The 22740-nt window shown below is 35.3% G+C and overlaps 1 protein-coding gene across 2 annotated transcripts in view; it reads right to left on the reverse strand.

The window, feature by feature from the left end:
* Positions 1 to 22740, reverse strand: part of LOC123312927 (multidrug resistance-associated protein 1-like) — a 38897-nt gene that overhangs the window by 12570 nt on the left and 3587 nt on the right. The window contains exons 2-9 of one of the 2 annotated variants that reach the window (XM_044897516.1): positions 21147 to 21440; positions 13857 to 14105; positions 11695 to 11888; positions 11237 to 11353; positions 10549 to 11182; positions 6236 to 6382; positions 5672 to 5756; positions 3090 to 3803 (exon numbers count right to left, since the gene is read on the reverse strand). In XM_044897516.1, the coding sequence (XP_044753451.1) occupies positions 3090 to 3803; positions 5672 to 5756; positions 6236 to 6382; positions 10549 to 11182; positions 11237 to 11353; positions 11695 to 11888; positions 13857 to 14105; positions 21147 to 21440 (2434 nt within the window). Of the gene's footprint in view, positions 1 to 3089; positions 3804 to 5671; positions 5757 to 6235; positions 6383 to 10548; positions 11183 to 11236; positions 11354 to 11694; positions 11899 to 13856; positions 14106 to 21146; positions 21441 to 22740 lie in introns of those variants that run through there. The other variant, XM_044897517.1, reaches the window with a different exon arrangement.

The following is a 22740-nucleotide window of genomic DNA, read 5'->3' on the forward strand; positions in this document are numbered from 1 at the left end:
AAAGCTGGACGCCCTACAGGCGACATAAACAGCTTGAACAAACGCAACAACGTCATCTAAGACAAATAATGCACATCAGATGGTTCCACAAAGTTTCGAATGCAGAAGTTTTGCAACGCGCGAGTTTTACAACAATTGAGACTCAAGTAACGAGGGACCGACTCAGATGGAGCGGCCACATTCTGAGGATGCAAGACACAAGACTTCCCAAAATAGCTCTGTATGGTGAATTCACAAAGGGAGCTCGGAAACCAGGAGGCCAGTATAAGCGGTTTAAGGATATACTACTCAATCCCCAAAATCAGTTAATGCCAATCATAACTGGGAACATCTAGCATTAGACAGGTCACAGTGGAGATCTTTGGTGCACAGTTACAATGGAGACTCGAGAAGGATACAGCGGCGGCCAGATCTGGTTGGTGACTATCCATGCCAGGAGTGTGGAAGGATCTGTTGGTCACGGTTGGGTCTCTTCAGTCACAGAGGAGAACACTGTAGCAATTAGCCCTAAGAAACTATAAACTATAAGTCTGTTCGCACAGTCTTTTGTAGATTTATTCCCGGTAACGGGATGCAGCTATGATGATGATAATGATGACCCAGTAGTACTGGGTGGGCAAGGTTCGATGGGATTGAACGGAAGCTCTGTAATCGTAAGATCTAGGGAAAAATGGATGGCATATTTTCGACCTCGATTTTAAGAAGATAATGGCCAGAACCGTATCCTTTTACCTTCTTTTGTTTTCAAGTTATAAGAGAAAACTTTTTTTTTTGGCTCTATGAATTGGTGCCTCTATTTCGTAAAGTTTCAGTGATATCGAAAAACAAATGTAAAGCCCGTTTGTAACAGCAGAGAATTCTATGGAGATTTCTGTACAATATTTTGGAAAGAATACGGCAGAAACTATTTTGTATGCAACTGAACAGTGAGTTATTCTACCGAAAGTACATTATGTAGAGACATTCGGGGTAACTGAGCGCAGACGGTAAGTGTGCGCAGTGCGTATATCTCGACTATGCAATATATAAAAGAGGGGTTCATGGGTGAAGCAAGGGCGCAGAATCGCCAAATTAGTTTTTCCTAGGAGTGCGCCGTGCGACGTTTCTTTAACTTTTTATTTACAATCAATCAAATTCTCTCTGCAAATTCTGCCAGGTCCAAGTTCCGAGTCCGACAGTGTTAACCAATATTTTATTCGATCATGCGCATTTTAATCTAAATATATAATAAAAAATTTTGGTTTCTCTTAGGTGCTCAACTCTATAAGAACGTCAATTCAAATTTTGGCTTACTGGGGAAAGTGTGCGCTGGTAACTGTGCGCATAGATTCGTTATATGGGCATTAGTTCAGTGAGGAATAAATTATGACATTGTTGATTTTCTTGGTTAAAACTCGATCCGTATTGTCCTATTTTTTAAGAAAAATATGAAGAGCCACCAACAGGGGAATGTATCAATTGTTGTGTTTACCAGGAATGGTGGCACGAACAATAATGCACTCCTTGTAAGAAGGCGCTTCTGTATTAACAATAAACAGCATTTCTCTAATATTGTAACATTTTGATGACATTATTTTGTAATTTGTTTTGATTGTGTGGTTCACTAAGCACTGCGTTCACTTACCCCGTGAGGGTGCGCACTCTTACCCGCAATACGGGGCATGTGAACGCACTCCGACTTTCACTAGTAATTTTTTTTTTTGCGGAAAAAAAAGTTTTTTTTTGTTTGCTTTTTGGTGTTTTTTTATAGATTAGAAATTAGATTAGAAAATTCTCTATCTTATGAATATGTTTTAATTTTCCTAGCTTCAACATTTGAAACAGGGTATGGCTCGAAAGGCAAAAGTGCGCACAGTTGCCCCAAATGACTCTAACTGCGGAGAATTCAAGGCGCATGAATTCACGAGTAAATTATCGGCTGTTGCAAACGGGCTTAACATTCTACGATTCTACAAACATTTTTTCATCTAGAATGCAGTGGCGTAATCAGAATTTTTTTCAACCCGCCCCTTCAGTGACACAGTGTAGTAATTTTTTTTTTATATATAAACCCTATGTTTTTTTCATATATTCCAGTCCCATATTTTTTTCTGACACAGAATATACAGGGTGAGTTTGTGACTCGTACAAATATTTCAACATTAGATTCTTGGTGCCAAAAGAAACACATCTTTTCTAGACCATTTTTTTCGATTCGGCCCTGATAAAAAGATATAGCTTTTTTAAGTTTTCATTATGAGCTGTGACACCCCTGGAAAAACAAAATTACCCTTCCAAAAACTAGCTAAATGTGTGACACTACACATCTGTGGAAAAAGTTGCATTCGGTCAATGTACCCAATTTTCGCATTTCATAGATATGTATTTTTATTTTGGAACATCAAACTACTCGAAAACGGCGCACTATACGAGAAAATATGAAGAATACTTTTATTTTACGAAACGTCAAAATATTCATTAGATAACGTCCAACTTCGTTTCAAGAGTTGGGTTCTTTGCTTTGTAGAAAAAAAAATTTTTACAAACAAGCGTGCGCGTTCTACCCTTTTCCCTCATACATTTCAAGTTGCAAAGAGTGGGTTTTTCACGCACCCAAATGTTAAAAAGTAAATTGAATTCTGTCTCTATGCCAACGATGAGATAACAATGGTAACGACATGCAGAATTACACCTGTAATTATATATGAATCAATCTACTCAAATTTGATCTATTGCTATGGTGAACAAGTAGTAGTTGACAGATAAGGCACATTTAGGGTCGCAGGACGAAGGATAACATTCTCGAAGTATTCACGACGATATACTAGAAACGTTACATCGAAACTTCAAAAACGCTTAGGAGAGTCGGCATAAGATATTTATGAAAGAATGAAAAAAGAATTTAAACAATACCTCAAGGTCTTTTTATTGCTCTCGAACCAGCAAATTCATTTGCCACACCCTGTATAATCATTTACCGTGACTGCGAGGAAAATCGTGAACCCCAGCTCATCTGTCAAGATATTTATGCATATGATGATGATCATGATGTGTTAATATTTCTTGTTGCGAATTGTGATAACTATGCGAGGTTGAGCAAACCACTTTACCTTCATCATTGTCTAAATCAGACTTATTCTTGGAGTGTTGTTCTAAAAATTCTGAAAAAGCTCCTCTTGAATTTATCAACTCGTAATAGTTTCCACTCTCAGAAATGAATCCATGTTTCAAAACCAGTATATGGTCAGTGAAAGGTAGAAAAGTTATACTATGTGTTGAGAGCAATCTCGTTTTATGACTTAGTAAACCATTCGGTCCAATCACATGTTCAAATATGTGCTTAGCCACATGACTATCTACTGCACTGAGTGGATCGTCTAAGAAGTATAAATCTCGCATAGCATATACAGCCCTTGCGAGATTCACCCTTTGTTTTTGTCCTCCTGATAAGTTGATTCCCTTTTCACCAATTTCCGTGAGGTCACCTCCTGGCAGAATTTGCAAATCTTCTTTCAATGCGCATGCTTCTAGTACTGAAGTGTATAGTCTTTCGTTGTATTTCCTACCGAACAGTATATTATTTTTGATGGTGTCATTTTGAATCCAAGCTTGTTGCGAGACATAAGCAACTGAACCAATTGTATTGACTTGACCTTCTTTCTTTTCCATTTCTCCCAAAAACGCTGAGATGAGACTACTTTTTCCTGCTCCGACTTGCCCAACTACGGCTGTTAAGGAAGCCTTAGGAAGCTGCACATTGATATCGTGCAAGATTGGCTGACATCCCCAAGAAAAATTACCATTCCTTATTATCAGAGGATGATCTGAAAGTACACTTAAGTTATTGTTTGAAATGAATGATTGTCCTAATAAAAATGCAGATTTTTGTTATAGAAGTGCTAGAGTTATCAAGAGTACAAAAAGGTAAAACACTGAACTCTTAAGAGTGAAGAAAATATCTGGTGGCTTTCATTTTGAAGGCTGTCCTAGGAATCCAGAATTAAGCTGTCTGAGGAATTTTCTCAAATTTTTTATTTGGGTTAGCTTCAGTTTTTTTCTTAGCTACAGACTGTAAGTTTACTTTAGAAAATCGTTATGTACTAGGAGAATAACATGAAAAACCCAATTTATCTTTATTCGAGTGCTTCATAAACATTGTAGTTGGGGAGCCGACGATGCTAAATCGGGATTAACTTGAGCGTCGTGTAGACCTACCTAGTGGATTTTGAAGATTAGATGGTAGAAAGAAAAAAAAGTTCTATGATGTATGATTGTCAGGTGTACATACTCAAGCGTGTCACATTAAGATACTCACATCGTTCATTTTGCAGCACAGAGTACACCGTGGGTCAACGGATGCGTTTTATTTGCAAACCTGGGTTAACTCTGTTGTGTTATTTTTGACATCGATCGTCAAATTAATGCACTACACCACACGCCGTCCTGCAAAACGAACGAGATAACTGTATATGCCCTACGTGTCTCTGATAACAAATTCATGTTAACCCGACAGTTTGCGTGTGGGACAGATTTTCATACAGATGGTTAATCTCGGTGTTGTAGACGTGTTGACCCATTAATCTGACATTAATCAGGTGGGGTTTTCTTAATCTGACAGTTTAATGAAGATAACAAGGAATTTTTTGAAATATCTCCCTTCCTGTACCTCTAATCGTTTCTTTATTTATTATGAAAGTTGTAGATTATAATGAAACTCGATATTTTGGCTGAAGCAATTTTATACAAGCGTTTTCGAGTTAGAGGGCGATAAGGGCGAGGAGCTTAGCCACGCATGCGAAAGACCAAGGTCATTGTAGAAGCTCAGTCTAATGTACATTCATCGCCTTATATCTCAAAAATGTTCAAACGTAGAAAAAATTGCTTCGGACAAAATTTGTAGAAAATGTTATGCTCTACAACTCTTATAATGAATGCGAAAACATGTCCAATTTTTATTGTTTCTGTTTGCTGAAACTGAGAATGTACACTTAACATTTTTTTTGCAAGTTTGGCGTCCTCCCACACATTTTCGTCACGCTTAAATTGTTAGATTAAGAGAATATATAATTTTTGACATGTTAATAACAACATATATCTTAATTTGTACGTTTTTTTACTATTCTGACAGGCTGTCCTAGGCATTTCCCCCTATAGACAGATCTAATTTTTGGTAGAGGTTCTCTGCAGGGTCCAAGGTATGCCCCTTCATATTAATCTGACACGCTCGAGTAAATCCCGAATTTCCCTCTTGGGCTCCCCAACTATTGAGAACAAATTCGGGATATTAATCTCGGAGTTTTGGATTTGTCCGGAAATCCTTTGATTCCACGATACAGGCGCTACATGATCTTGAAATAAATATCATATTCCTCGAGTTCGGCAATCCATGAGGAGGAGACTATATTCTTGTATTTTTAGATGGAGGCAGCCATTTTCAACAATTCTTGTAATTTAAGAAGCTTTGTGATGTATAAATATCGACTATTTTTTTGAATAACAAATGGTTGAAAAGTGATGCATCCAAGGGTAAAACGCAGAGCCTTTTTTTGTTCCAAACTGAATGAGAATGAAGAAATGAACTTAATATTGGAGAAAGGCACTCCCTTACTATTACTGTTACTTTATTTTTAAACTATTTTAAAAACATGAAACTTAGTAAATAATAATGAATTAGGTAGTATTGAAATCTCACCTTCGTTTGTATCGTGTGTTACATTATTAGTATCCAATTCTGGAGCATTCATAAATCTATTAATTCTTCTTAGAGAGACAGTCGTCTGAAAATTCGTTAATTAAAGAACAAAATTGACACACTGACAAAATATATTTTTGAATTAACTTCCTACGCATAACAGTAATACTGAAAACAAAAAATTCGTTTCATTTTCGTATCTGCAGATAAATTGCAATAATTTTCATATTATTTGAAATAATTTGAGTTAATCGTAGATCAACATTGTGGTAGTATTTACTGGATAGGTCAGGAGGAAGTGGATCGATAGAACAGCTACAGTACATATTCTGTAGCAGTGGCATCATTTGTGACTATGCAAAGTTCGGAAGTTCTTGTTTTAATACTTTATATTTTATTTCTCTCTCAGACGATTATAAATTTAACTCATTATTTTATTTCACGATAAGGGAAGTGTGAACTTGATGTTTCTTCTCAAAATTTTAATTGTACTGTACTATATTGAGTTATAATTCTGTGCTTTCAATCTGAAATGAAGGACAATTCAAAAAAATAAAAGATTACCTGTGCAATGTTCGAGATCAATGTCGGTAACATGGCCATCGGAAATCTTAATATGTTGAATAGAGATATGGATGTGAATGCTTTTGAGGCATTCAGAACATTTTTTTCATCTATTAATACATATGTGACGAAAGTGACAAAGGAAACCTGCAAGAAATTTAAACATAATAATTATAATAGTTGACTTGGAATTTGCGAAGCGGCAGGAATATTACATTGAATTCAACAACTTCGCACCATCAATATGGACATTTGCTTCTCAGAGAAAGGAGCCACTATCAGCAATATCAGTGCTGTCTGATTTTTACACGAACGAGGAATCTTCTAATGCAAATGGTCAGAGAGTTACAATAATTCATGGAATTTTTCTGCATCTATCTCAATGAAACAAATCGCCATTCTGAAGAGTGCAAAGTTGTGCCTATGGGTATAATTCATTCAGACAATTCAAAAATTAGCGTTGCATATATAATTGAACTGAAAAGATACATTCTCATCATTTTAGCTCGAAAATGGAACTTGCATATAGTGATGCCCAAGAGAGTATCATCTTCTTGAGTCTTCTTACTTAATATTTCATCGACGAGACTCGTACAAGAGTCTCGCACTGCTCGCCTATTTGTAAATATTTTGGACAATAAAGGAGTTCTACTTCCGAATTTGAACTTTAAGCCACGTACACATCTGAGCAAAACAGCCGAATGAGCACATCGCGCCGAATGAGCATTCAGATGTGGACGGGCAAAACACACCGCACCGAACACGCTCATGTTGCGCGGAGCCGATCCGCAATTTGTCGGTCCATCAAAGAAAATTCGTGCTCGGTGTGGACGGGTTTAGTTGACATCTTTTCCTCGAACCGAACGCACACATTTAAATATAGATTTCTCGCAAGAAACGTGTTTGAATTAAATAAAATAGTATGAAAATCGCCCAATTTTGTCGCCCTTACTCTGAATGTCGTGCAAAAAAAAAGTGCTGTTGAGGCTACGGTCTCGACTTCTTTGTAGATATAATTGTGAAGACCATCTAGTACGCCGATCCGCAATTTGTCGGTCCATCAAAGAAAATTAGTGCTCAGTGTGGACGGGTTTAGTTGACATCTTTTCCTCGAACCAAACGCACACATTTAAATATAGATTTCTCGCAAGAAACGTGTTTGAATTTAATAAAATAGTATGAAAATCGCCCAATTTTGTCGCCCTTACTCTGAATGTCGTGCAAAAAAAAAGTGCTGTTGAGGCTACGGTCTCGACTTCTTTGTAGATATAATTGTGAAGACCATCTAGTACGCCGATCCGCAATTTGTCGGTCCATCAAAGAAAATTAGTGCTCAGTGTGCACGGGTTTATTTGACATATTTTCCTCGAACCGAACGCACACATTTAAATATGGTTCTCGCAAGAAACGTGTTTGAATTTAATGAAAGGGTATGAAAACCGACCAATTTTGTGAAAAGTAACCCACGAATATTATTATAACAGAATTAAAAAAGAAGACGCTTGGCGAGGAAATTTCACAAATTTTTCACAAGGACGTAGGTGAAATACAAAAAAATGTGAAGACCATCTAGTACGCCGTCGTCACTTCTTCTTCAGCAACTCGTACATAACTAATGAAAGAGGCACTAGCACAACCCAAGTTTTCCATCCTTAGAACATAGAATACATAAAATGATTCCTTTTTTCTAAGTTTCCATTGTTTACGTTCGTAAGCACTGAACTGACACACCGTCTGTTCCGATATTCCTGAACAGTACTGTCAGTATTTCAGAGACGATGCCTATTCGCCCAGTCGTTCGGGTTCTATTGTTTTTCGATTGCGGACCAGTAAAACCAGCAATATCGGAACAGGCTCACAATTCACATCCGTTGGAGCGGCTATTTTGCTCAGATGTATCAGATGTTTCAGGGTTTGTTTAGTAGAACACGAGTCGGCGGTCTTCGATACATTTCATAAATATGCCGCAACTGTGACCTAAACAAATAAATAATTCGATTCAACCAATAGGTTTCATCATAACTTGTGTAAATAAGAGGTTATTATACAGGGTGTTTCCAAATTAGACGTGAACCAACAAAACTCTTTGCTCCCAAGTCTTTAACTTTGGATTGTGTTACAAACACAGAACACGAATATACAGTCCCTGGCCAGTTTATTAGACGCACTGATAATTTTTTTTATATTTACTGGTATTGCCCGAAGAAAAAGCAGAATATTTGAATTTCATTTCCACAGAATGTCAGTTTCATCTACGACTCTCATTAAATTGTTCTATTTGGCATTTATTTTTGATGTTGTAGTATTAGTTCTTAAGTATGAATCAGTACTATGTCTTCCACTGGACGTCTTGCATTCTGCAGGTTCTGACGTTATTTCGATAATCCACATATGAAATCATCATCCTCGAATGCAGCAAACCGAACAATTCTGCATTGATAGTATGAAGCTCTCATAGCTACACAGGGTGGCTCATCAAAATATTAGAATTTCATGTTTAATCATCAATAAATCAATATTTTTTATTGAATATGATCTATTATATGTGAAAACCGTTTACAGATGAAGTATATATGTAACATATACATTCAATTTAATAATTCAATATTGAGATTTTGCATCGAATCAATGCGTCTAATAATATGGCCAGGGACTGTAAGTTACAAAGTTAAAGACTTGGGAGTCTGGTTAGATATCGACTTGCGCTTTACGGACCACATTTCTGCCTGTTTGCGGAAGGCCTATGCCATGCTGAGGGTTCTTTATAGAAACAGGGAAACACTGGAGGGGAATGTGAGAGTGCTGCTATGTAAGTCGTTGGTTCTATCACATCTAAGTTATGCAGAATGTGTATATGACCCCCTCTGATAGAAAGCGGGTACAGAAACTCCTGTCTGCGACAGATTTTTGGCATGAGAACATTTGATAGGATTAGTCATACTCTGCGAATTTTTAATTGGCTCAACATGGAAAGAAGAAGATCTTTTCATGCTTCTATACTATTTATGAAAATACTAATTAACCGAACTCCTTCATACCTCTACAACAAAATAACCTTCCGCTATGATGTCCATAGTTTGAATATTCGACTCAAAGGAACCCTTACTCCTCCTGTATTTACATCTGAGCTATTCCGACGATCATTTTCATATTATGTTACGCTTTGTACAAATAATGTATCTGTCGAGATCAGGGCGGTTAGAAACATAAAACTTTTAAGAGCTATGATCTTCAGCAAACTTATGAATGAGCAAGTGGCAACTCTGCGTGTGTGATTAACAGGTGAAAATATTTTTCTTTTCTTCTTCATTCTCTGATATAGAGCTATAGAGCATCACTTCCTATAACTATTGTTTCTTTTTTTGGGTGGTCATACATCTTCTGTATTTATACTGTCATTGTCCTGAGCATGAGTAATTACCATTTTTTTTGTCAATGAATCATGGGGTTAGATTTAACAGTACACTTGAACAGTGTTCTGGATCTGGCCTTTTCAATTTTTCTTTTGGTGTTGTATGAGTTTGTATTTAGTTCCCATGAAATTGATTGAATTAAGACCTTTATTATTATTATTGAAAAAGCCAAACTATCCTGTATTAGATGTTAAAAAAGAATTAGTATGATTTAAAAGTTGGTCTTTGTCTATCTCATCAAGATAGTGTATTTGTTGTCATTTATTATCAACGCATATTTCACTCGATGTTGCCAATTTGTTCAATAGAAACGAAATGCTTTCAATTTTAAATACCCATTTTTATTTTTCATTTTTAAGTACTTAAAATAATTTTTTTGGGAAACGGTTAAAATGGTTATTTTAAAATGTGACGTTTCAACGATATTTCATAAGAAAAACATCATTTTCGTCAGAAGAATTATTCCCTCTCCATCTTTGACGCAAGAATTGTAGGAATTTTCCGAATTTAAACCTGAAGACGGTCGTGCATCTAGATAAAAACTTGAGAGAATTCTTCTTCAGATTTTTCATTGGATGATGCAAGTAAAAATCTCTCTCCTAGGGAACTCTGGTATTAATTTCACCTTCGATGCAATAATTTGAAAACTTTTCGGAATTTTCACCTGAACAAAAGTTGTAAGAAATTTCCTAATTTACACCTGAATACGGTCGTGTATCAGAATGAAACTTTCTGAAAATATATCGATATAGCGATTTGCAGATGTGCTTCCAATTTATTAGATTTTATAGATTACTTCAAAGCAGTGTTTGTGTTAGATCATGATTGAACGCTTTTGCACAATCTGGCTTATGATAGTTTTCGTAATCAGTTCAGATGTAGGAAATAAAAAATACTCACCATAAATGGAGCACAAGTCCAAATGAAATTGGATCCCGCATTCATGAAAGCAGCTTTCTTCATTTCATAGAGCTCTTTCTTCCTTATATTCTGTATTGTATCTTCAAAGAAAGGCTCCCATGCATATAATTTCAAAATTTTGATTCCACCCAGCATCTCATTCGTTACTCTTATTCTCTCATCTTTATATTTCATTTGGTTTATTTGGAATTTTTTAACCTTATTAATGATGAAGGTATTGATCGGAATCAAAATTATCAACATTGTGACACCAGAAATCACTGATACACCTAATGTTTGCCAAAGTAAATATAGGGAAACGATTATTTGATACGGTGAGGACCATATCAAGTTGAGGTAGGTGAGAATATCCACAAAATTTTGGGTATCCACTGACATTAAATTCACAATTTCTCCAACACTACTATCCTTTTTGGAGAAGGCAGAAATCCTCAAAGATTTTCTGTAGATAGCAGATATCAAAGCTGCTCTAACTTGAATACCAATAGTGAACATTTTGTAGAAATATTGTGATAGAACAATGGTTTGTAGACTGCATGCACCGTATAATATGAAAGCATAAAAGAAGCCCTTCCATAGTTCTTCGTCGTTTCCTACGAAATCGATAATCCGTCTGAAATGTTCATAGAAGTATTATGATTAATAATGTTAATATGTATCAATTCACCTTAAAACAATTGGACTCACAAACATAAGTGAATCTTGTATAAATTTCAGGAAAGCAGCCATAAGATTCTTGGTACCAAAACATCTTATTAGAGCAGGCAGTATCGATGCTTGTTTACTGAAATAATAATTTAATTAATTTTTCAGAATTAGCGCTAGGATTGTCAATAGTTGAGCAATTCAATCAAGTTGAGATTAAATCACTCAAGCGGCGGCGCACAAAAAAAATTTCGACTATGCCACTGTAATCTACATAAAAAAGTGATTGTGAAGGTTTCATTTGTTTTTCGATATTACTGAAACTTTACGATATAGTGTGGCACCAATTTAGAGAGCCAAAAAATGAGTTTTCACTTATAACTTGAAAACAGAAAAAGATTAAGGTATGCGGTTTTGCCCATCATCCATCAGTCGAAAATCTAGTCGAAATATGTGGCAGGTATTTTAGATGAAACTTACTTTTTGTTCTTGATTTGAGAAGTTCTCCAATGTTGAATGAAAATATCATGAACATTTGTGCACTTATATAGGTCTCTGAGATGCCATATATCAGAATTATGTAGAGTTCTTTTGTAACCTTTCCAGGCCAATGGTGTCATCCACGAGAATAAAATACGAGATAAAAAACTACTGTCTTCCTCTGGGCATACGTTCTGGAAAAAACTGTAACGAATTAATATTTCGTCGATCCTTACCCAGTCAACCAGAAATGTAACAGTAAGTCGCAGGGAGTACCCAAAAATATCGCATTGAAGCGCTTCTTTGAGAAGTTTCATGGATGTACTTAAGATTTCACATTGTGGACATTAACGTCCGCATATTGTAAAGTTTGCGATTTCCTCAACTTTAGGTCCCTAGTGGTTGCATGTAACATCATATCGAGATGTTCCGATGAAGTGAACATAGCTACTATTATGCGACTTCTCTCTGTTGATATTTTTGAAATATTGAATCTGTGATATTTTTAGAACATGAAATGATGTGTTGTGAATAAATTTCGATGAACTCTACCCAGCGACTTCTCTAAGAAAAACTTTCAGTAACTGTCTGAAATGTTCTATTTATCAGCACGTGGTCTCGAGGTTAACTCATAACCTAAATCCCGCTATGCAAAACGTGGTGTGACGTGTTTCGTTCTGTGACTGCGTTGTGTTGAGAGAATGAACAAACAAAATCTTTATGAATGAATTTTTAGAATAATTTTTTTTTAACCGAGCTGTTCTATTATTAAATTTCGTTTTAGTTAAGTGTTACTTGACGTTGATTGATTAATTAACGTGCAGTAAAAGGTGAGTAGTTATATGTATAACCTATTGAAATAATGACTACATCATGATCTCTTCTTGGCCCTCTTATCCTCCCCATTTTTGCACCTTTGTAACGTTCAACTTCCAACATACCTCATATGAATTTAGGTGATAAGTAACATTCACAACCTTCAAAATCAAACTTGGAATTGATTTGAATCATCGAGAGAACTTCAAATTATTATTTTAGATACTGTGCTGGAAAAAATCACCTTTTACTGTTGTTAGATTTTTCATGACACTCAATTTATTACTATCAATACAGCTCTGATTTTTTCTTCTTCAGCTGGACCATGCCGTTCCTGAAGTGGAATGAAGATTTATAACAAGATATATGGTCTTTATCTTATATATTTGGATTTGTATGAAACATATTAATCTTGAATAAAAAGATATCAGTAATTCATATAGTAATTCAATTTCCCTTTTGAGGATGAGAGCAGAATGCGAAATATATGTAGGTAAGAGTAAAGAGTAAACACAGGGTACAAATGAGGCGTTCAGAGCTGAAGAGGCCCAAGCTACATTTTTTCTGAAATTGAGTTTACGAGCCTATATAAAATTTTGATTCATTTTCAGGCAGTTCTTACTGTTAATTCAATTTCAGAAAAATTGTAGCTTGGGTCACTTTTCCTCGGAACGCCTCGAATATAGAGTGCAAATTGATTGCCACGATGGTAATTATCAAATTGAACATGAATATAACTTCAATAGAGGATACACTTTAGTAGTTTATTCGGTCAAAATAATCGTTCCCAAAAACCTCCAAAATGAGAAGTCGCAAAGTTGCTGTCTAGGGTGCTTTTTTTACACCTACTATGTGATGTACTGGGTAATTACCCGCGATTTGCGATGTTGCGGACATTAAGCACTCTCCAGTAAGTACTGGTGGCCTTTTTTTAAATCAACATTGTGAAGTCGCATTTTCACAGTGGTAATTCCCAACAACTTCCCTGTGACTGAAACTGGTTGACTGGGTAAGCTATTAGGTTGTTTCAAAAGTTTTCTCCGTTTCTATGAGTCTACCTATTTTCGAAAAAGTGGGTGGTAACTTCACGGACAAATTGGAAGATATACTTTCTACATAGGTCTGCGAAATGCTGTCAAGAGCGGGAAAAAAAGTATCATTTTTCTGCATCAATATGAGAAAGTGATATTTTCGAAACTGAAATGAGTGAGGAAAAGTAAATCAACACGCATGATTGAATGAATGAAATTTTTTTTTTCATGTGTTATGTTCCCAATATAGTGGTAATAAATAGTTTGCCCGGAATTTCATCTCAAAGCGGTAAGGAGACAAGTAGAAAAACTTACCAGAGATTTTTTTCCACTCAGGTATAAATATGTTCGATCAGCGAAGCAGCTCAATAAGAATTCACCAATTAAAATAATGAAATAAGTAATATCAATCCATCTATTATCTGAAACTTCATTCCATCGATGAATTAGAGTGTATATTCTGATGGCACCACAAAGAACTGATAAAAACCAATAGATGAATAAAATGCCTGATGTCCTCAACCCTCTTCGTCGATTCAGTTCAATATGGAATATAGCTAATATCTGAAATAAATCTGAGGGTTAGTCGAGCCTAGACAGGGTACACAGGGAACACATAGAGAAATGTGTGGATAAATATTCAAAAAGTGATAAAAATTTCAAAAAAGGAATTTTTTATTTCTTTTTTAAATCTTACGGATGAAAAGTAATGCAACAATTTATGAAGAGAGCTATTTTTTTCAACGTCATTCAAATATCGTAAGTGATTGAACAAATAGCGATACCTACGTCTACCATGCATGATATATGTATCAAAGATTATACAGTAGAAATATGGAAAACGAGGCAACTAAAGCAATTTGAGCGCCATCTGTGTGTCAAGTGTGTTTTTAAGACGCTAGGACTGGTTGAAATATAAATTTCAGTGCCATTTGCAGAAATATATGAAATTTTGTTAGATTTCAGACGTCCATTTGGATCAAAGAGGTTTTGAATGTTTTGATTCTCGTACAGCTTTTTGTTTATCTAGCTCGTTCTAGTTGCTGATTATTGAATTTTTTGGTCTTATTTTTTGGTGAAAACAACAAAATATTGTTCGAAAATTATTGGATGATGAAGAAATAAAATAGATTTTCCGAGATTAAGTTTTTCACTCAACTAAGGAAGGAAAATGGAAGTGTAAGTATTATAATTCGTAACTCTGAAATGGATAAAATTCTCAGGGCGTTAAGACAATGACATACTTCAGCAAACACTACTGACTGCACCATGTGCAGTGAACATTTTACTGCAGGTGTGGTCCTGAAAATTCTATAAATAATACCTACATATATAATATGTAAGTAACTGGAATTTGTATGCTATGGTGATGTATTCAATATTGCTTCATATTAATTTCTGATATATGTATATTTTACAGATTCAACTAAGTTTATTAATTCAAAACAACCTATTCCACAGAAATAACACCTTTGGCGTATAGCAGATCACCATATACTTTTGTGTCCTAGTCAAAGCTTCTTTTATTGTCCATAATTTCAATTTTTGTAAATTTTTTTATAAATTGCAAATAAAAATATAGCACATCCAACATCGTATTTCATTGATATCAATTGATTCCAAACAATGTTTAGATGAAAACTAACGTCCTGATCACAAAACAAAACCATACATTTGTTTTGTCGCTCAGGATGTTTGCTTTCTGATCGAAACAAAGTCGATATTGAAATTTAATACAAGGTATAGAATTCGAATTTCGCGCCCTCCAATGAAAAAACAGAAAACTATTATTATAATAATAATAATAATAATAATTTATTGATCCTGTTCGACATTCAATGTATAGGACAAGTCAGCTTTACATCAAGTTTGTAAACTACACAATAATGGAATCACATAAATACTCATTGATACTGTAATAAGCCTTTTTTATCAACAAATTCCTCACCGTCGTTCTGAACCCTCGTCCACCCATTGCCCGTACCTTGAATGGCAAATGATTGTAAAGTTTAATTCCACTATATAAGATAGATGATTGGAATTTTGTAGTTCTGTGCAATGGAATAGAAAAGGTCTCAGTATTTCTGGTGGAATAGCTATGAAAACTTGAAAGTTTGTCGAATCTGCTTTGATTACTTTTGACGTACATTAGGGCATTGAAGATATATATACAAGGTGCAGTAAGTATATTCTGGGCAACAAACACAGGCCGGCAAGATGTACGAGGATGAAGGCCAAAAATCAAACGTATTATGCGTTTTTGAGATAGTAAAATTCTATCAAAATCAATTGAGTTACCCCAAACAAGTATGCAATAGGACATATGACTATAGACTAAGCTATAATATACACTAATTACTGATTGTTGAGGAAGAGTATCTTTTATACGGCTGATAGCATAGTAAGCAGTGCTCATCTTTTTACAAATTTGATCTACATGATGACACCACCTCAACCTGTCATCCACGAACACTCCCAAGAATTTAACAATTTTCTTTGATTTCAAGGTCTCATTCTCATGGTATAAGTCAAATGAGCATACGGTAGAGTTACGTAATGTGAAGAGAAGACTCTCAGTCTTATCGATGTTTATGATTAAGGCATTCATTCTGCACCAGTTCTCAAACTGTCCTATAAGAGATTCACATACACTCTTGAGTTCATCAATCGTCTGTGCGGACACAGCAATAGACAAATCGTCAACAAAAATGACTAAACGAACTAGAGTCAGGACCAGATGTTTGGGTAGGTCATTGACAAAAAGAAGGAAGAGTAGCGGCCCTAATATTGAGCCCTGAGGAACACCTAGCTCATTTATGCGAATAGACGACCAACAGCCACCTACCTTCACTGACATAACACGATTCGTTATGAAACTGGATAACCAGTCGAGGAAGACTCCCCGGAAACCGAGGTGATAAAGTTTATTCAATATGAACTTGAATGTAATGCAGTCAAAGGCACGGGAGAGGTCGAAAAAAAGACCTGCCACATAAAGACCCCTATCCAAGGACTCATAGACATATTCAAAGAAGTCAATCGCAGCGCTCTGAGTAGATCTCTGTGTTCTGAAGCCATGTTGACAACTAGTTAATAGGTTGAATTTATTAAGAAAATTGGTCATGCGATTTAGGACTATTCTTTCAATAACTTTGGAGAGAACACTAAGAATAGAGATAGGTCTATAATTTGAGACATCCTCCACATCATTTCTCTTATGCACTGGAATAATTGTCGCAAACTTCAGCTTCTCAGGGAAGATACCAGTAGAAATTGAGAGATTTATTATGTGAGAAAAAGGTTCAGCAATGAACTCAGATATTGAGTTTAAGATCTTGACAGAGATGTAGTCGGCACCGACACTTTTTTTATTTTTCAATGACTTAATTGTGTCAATTACTTCTTTTTTATCAACTGGATGAAAGAAAAACGAATCATCATGCAGGGATGAAGTTGTACACATGAGAGACAAGAAACGGCCGTATTTAGCCTCAAGGCACTTTTGTGCTATGGATGAGAAATAATCAGCAAATGTCTCAACCACAAGAACACCATCAGACACCAGTACGCCATCGACGTTCAAATTAACATGATCCCGAGCGCTGAGCTTCCTGCCGGTCTCCTGATTGACAATGTTCCAGACTGCTCTGCTCTGGTTGTCGGATGAGCATATGAGTTTTGTATGATATGCAAGTTTAGAATTTTGAAGTAGCATATTATATTGTTTTTTCGCGTTCTTGTACATATCAAACGTTTGTTGGGTTTTGACATTCATATGGAGCCAATATAAATTCTTCAAGCTCTCACTAGCCATTTTTACCTCCAAAGTTACCCATCCTAATTTTGAAGAGCTTGAAATGGTGCGGTATCTTAACGGACAAGCTGTGTCTAAACAGTACTTAATAATATCGATGAAACAATTATAAGTCAAATTTACATCACTATATGAATAAACAGAGTCAAAACATGCGTTAGACACTAATAAACTGAATTCACACAAGTTATGTGATGAAATGTTTCTATACTTCATTCACTTTTATTTTAGCAGTCGGTTGGCCATGGAAATTTGACACATTTCACTCTGTATAGTACGAAAATGTGGGGTTATGAAGCTTGTCAAAACATTTTTGGGTTTCAAATCAACGCTATGTTGCCCGTTCTACGTAAAAGTTTCTGTTATTACGTATTTTATCACAATTTCGAATCTCTTCGGAAAATATGTGACGAACAAAATTGAAGTTTATACAAACTGATTGAAGGCATACCAAATCCAGTTATTTGCATGGAAAATACAAGAGATCAGTATAATATCATAATATGCACTAGCTTGAGGAGAGTTAATGTTCGTTATCTTCTTTGGCTGAAGTTTGAATACGTTACATCACATCATTTGTAGATTTCAAAAATATTAACCCGAAGATGAAATGCATATGATGCAGTGGTTGGGAATGGGTATCTCCCGAATGAATTAACAGATAATTACAAGAATGTTAAATTCTTCAACAAAAATCATCTTGCATCAATATAAGTAAAAGTAATTGAAGGAAGTTTCAAGTTAAGATGAACTTCACCTTTGAACAAAAATTTCACATGAATAAACAAGTAACAGGGCAACTTGTGCGTATTTGTGGCTATTCATCTTAATACGTTGATGTAATAATAATAATTAAGTATTTATTAGTACCTTAAGACATTTACATTGTATAGGACAAGTCAAATGAAAAATAGAAAAATCCATGTTAGGGAACTTATTCTCCGATGACATTTATCGAAAATCCTGTAGTAAACTTTTCGCATTAATTCACTCAAACATAAAATTCTCAAATGCCACCACTTTTTTGGGTCTCCCAATAGAAGGAAATTCTTTGTCAACCCCTTCATTCACAATCTTTCTGATTGTGGAAATATCCAGCTGAAATATAAGTCGTTTAGATTCAGATGAAACATTATATAAATTCTCTTACATTGAATATGTTCGCTACCGTCTGACGTATTGTGGATTTTAGAATATCAGGGTATAACTATTTGAATGAGCGGACCTGAATTCTAAATAGCACTTCCTGAAACCCTGTCTCCTTTTTCAATCACTTTCGACATTTTCGTAATAAAAATTGATATAAGTTGTGGCAACGGCGTTATGACATTAACGACATATCATGAGTGCCAACCTTACTCCGTTCTAGTTACAAAAACTTGAGAAAATTATTTCATGGCCAACCGACTGCTAAAATAAATTTGAATGAAGTATACATAATTTGTTAATTATTGTATTGGATTTCGGTAAGCCAGACATATCTGAAAGTCTGCCCTCAAATAATAATGCCTTATGATCGCCAATGTGGGTAACAAAAACTTTTGTATCACAAAAACTAAGGTCATAATTTGTTAGAATATTATCAACTTTTGTTGACGAAAGATGACCATTTCTATTAACGAATACTCTGGTTGGTTCAAGATTGGTAACATTCAGATTGTAACAATCCAATAATTCCAAGAGGAGCAGTTTGAGTCTGCAACCATTATCGAGAAAGTCAATATTCAAATCTCCACAGAGAAATATGTAGTCGACCAATTTTAAGCAGTGTTGTAAAACATAGGAAATTTTATCCAGGAAGACGTGAATACTTCCTGAGGGAGGTCTATAGACACTGATTAGACCCACCTTAATACCTCCAAGAATTCCTATTAAAAAGTTCTTCTGTATTGACAGTTACAGTGACTCTAACGAGACAGTGGCGACAATTGTGGTCTCATTTTTCATCGTTTTAGCAAGAATATGGCGAATTTGGTCACGTGAGCCAATCTGCATTCCGAATTAGAGAGAATTAGAGAGCATTGAAATCTGTGCTTCTAAGCCGCCATATTCTTGCTAAATTTCCAATTCTCGCCACTGTCTCGTTAGAGTCACTGTATTGCCAGTGCGTTTTAAGCGCCATCTCATTGTCAAGTGTGTTTTCACTCACCAAAATGTAGTCGGTTTTTAGTACTCGAGATATGAGGGCGTTTTCTATAAATAATAATAAAAAAAGTAAAATAATCAAAAAGTGTGGCTCTGATCTGAGGTATATTAACTTATGTTATAGAATGATCCGTAGGATCATTTTACCCCTACCCCAGGGATCATTTTATATATAGGTGTGTATAAAATGATCCTTCACTAAACTTTAACGAAAATATAGATATAATAAAGGATAACTATGCAGTTATAGTCTACGATCCCACTGCAGAATTACTACGTTCATTACGTACAGAGACAAACACACATTTTCACATACGTTTATGGATAGGAGAATACACTGATAACACCGCAGCCTGTCAAAAGTGGCCGCAAGTAATTTTAATTAAATCAATGTTAATCAATATTCCAAGAGAAATTTCGTTCACTCTGTTTTGAAATAAAATATCATCCACATGATAACAATGCATGTTAAGAATACTAAAATCCATAGCTGGCGTTGCACACTCGGCCGCAACTACCTCACAGCCAGGTGTAAGCAGGTAACATTTCGACGTATTTCTACGTTCATGACTTACACGGATGTTTTTGATATCAAATTAAAGCTAATTTTTTTTCCAATAGGATGATGTATGGCTGCCTGTGAAAAAATAGCCGCAAGTTAGGTCTGCCATCTGTTAAAGTAGGGAGATATCCGAAATAAAGTAAGAGAGAGTTAGACTCATTTCGCACCATCGGGTTCTTACCCGATGACCCCGATGTTCCGAATTATATCTACCTTAGACTAAAGAAAGAGTCTAAGATATCTACTGATATTATGGGATCTTTCACACATGTTCCGGTTTAGTTTCGCACTGAAAAACAACCAGGGCTGCTATTCTCCAGCCGATTTTTTTTTTAAATAACGAGTAATTTAGTTACTAAATCAGTGCTAACAGTGCTAACACCCAGAAATTTAGGAGAGTAGACTAGCCATTAATTTAATCCTTGTCTGAAGACAAGGTTAGTAGTTGAGTGTAGTAGCGAGTAATTTAATAACTAAACGTATATGAACGCAAGAAATTTAGGATAGTAGATTAGTTAGTACCTAATTTAGTGGAGTCCAATTTCCAACTTGACCGAAAAGTTACTGGATTGAGCCCGTTTGCAACAGCCGAGAATTCTCTACAAAATTTTGTCAAGAAAACGGCAGAGATTATTTTGTATGCAACTGAACAGTGAATTCTACCGAAAGTGCGTATGTAACTGCAGAAAATTCACGGCGCATAAATTCACGAGTAAATTCTCGGCTGTTGCAAACGAGCTTTAGGGAACAAATTACCGGCAAGCATAGCCAGGCTTCACCTTGCGATGTAGAAGTAATGAGTAATGGGTTTAACATTTTGAGAATATTTTTCATCAATGGTGAATGGAACACAACGAGGCGACCAAGATCATCACAAAGTTATGAAAACAATATACATTCGTATTCGTTTTCGTAAATATATAACTTTTTTTCATCACAGAATTTTATACAAGTATATAATTTGATACAAACCTTATATGATGCGTCATTTATTTATTCATACTAAACGCATAGTTATTCGAGTTGGAAATGATAATAAAAATGAATTGAAATGGTAGTTACTTTGATAGGTTGATGTACTTACCAATGTTGAGAATGCTATAACTGGTGTGATGATATCTTTCAAATTGAGTTCTTCGTCATTTATTACAGAATACGAAGCCTTTATAACTACTAATAAACAAAGAACCACAGTGAAACTTATCTTCATTAGATTCAACCAATTCCATGTAATTTTCTTGTTTTTACTATTGATGCAATAGTAAATTTCTAATCCAGAAAATAACCACAAGAATGCCGATGGTATCCATACAGCTACTGTTTGTCCAAAGCATTCTGTGAAGTCAGGTTGCTGTGTATTCCAAGATATAGAATCATTCTGAAAAAAGTGTGGCTTAAGCTCAATGCTAATGGAACTGAAATAAAAGTCTTGTCACACAAACCAGATGTTTTACCTATAACAATAAAGTTATATACAATTACGCAATCTGAATCTTTATAGTTTCATGAAAACAGCTCTCAGGTATTTGTACGCGTTTAGGAAAATCACACAAATTTTCTTTTGATTTTAATTCACTAGAGATGCTCGATAAAGTCTTTCATTATTGTAAGGCTTTACAAATTTGATGGGAAATGAAATGGAAGCCCTCTTATCGTAAGAGCTAGGGAAAATAGATGGCACGTTTCCGACCTCAATTTTCGAAAGATGGATAATAACCCAAACTGCATCCCTGAGTGAAAATTCATCTTTCGGGCCGCCCTTGGTATTCATACTTATTGTGAAAAGAATAACATCGACTTGAGGTGCCTACAGATTACTCTGACGTTACGTGGGCCCACGTCATAATGCGCATGATTAAAAAATCTAACAAAACATTTTGCGCGGAAGCGTTAAAATTGTTCTGACGTGACATAGGAATGCGCATCCAACGTCAGGTCATATCAATTTGAACACTTTCGCGCAAACTCCTATGTAAGATTTTTGAATCATGCGCATTATAACGTGGGCCCACGTCACGTCAGACTAATCTGTAGGCACCATTACACTTACCGGCAAAAAAACTCGGCCACCTAAAATTTTGCTGCAGTTCGTTGTCCAAGAACTTTCGTAATTTTTCATTAATTTTGATTGTTTCTACGCCATATTATAGATGAATTCTTCGGTATTAAAATAAACTCCAGAAAAGTGTTCCAAAAATTTTGGTAGCTTATTTATATAGGGTGAAAAAAACATGTATTTGTAGTCCAATTTCTTAACAACTATCATTTTCGCCATCTTCCAGATTTTATTTCACCTTGATCACTTGATACTTTTGAAGATATTTTAATATTCAGCAGTAATTTGAAACAAAAAGAAAAACATAATTGGCTTTTTTCAATATTTTATATGCCAACCTCTAACGGAAATATATCCACGCAATAGCCGGGACATCGAATTGATAAGACGAATAATGCGATCTTATCAGATTGCAATGGATTTTGTAATAAACTGAGTGTAAACCCTACAAACTTCCCGAACTATTTCACAGGGTGTTAAGAAATTGGGCTACAAATACATGGTTTCTTTCACCCTGTATAAATAAGCTATAAACATTTTTGAAAAACTTTTCTGGAGGATATTTTAATACCAAAGAATTTATCTGCAATTTTGCGTAGAAACAATTGAAATCGATGAAAAA

The sequence above is a fragment of the Coccinella septempunctata genome, chromosome 5 (assembly GCF_907165205.1).
Source record: "Coccinella septempunctata chromosome 5, icCocSept1.1, whole genome shotgun sequence".
Lineage (NCBI taxonomy): Eukaryota > Metazoa > Arthropoda > Insecta > Coleoptera > Coccinellidae > Coccinella > Coccinella septempunctata.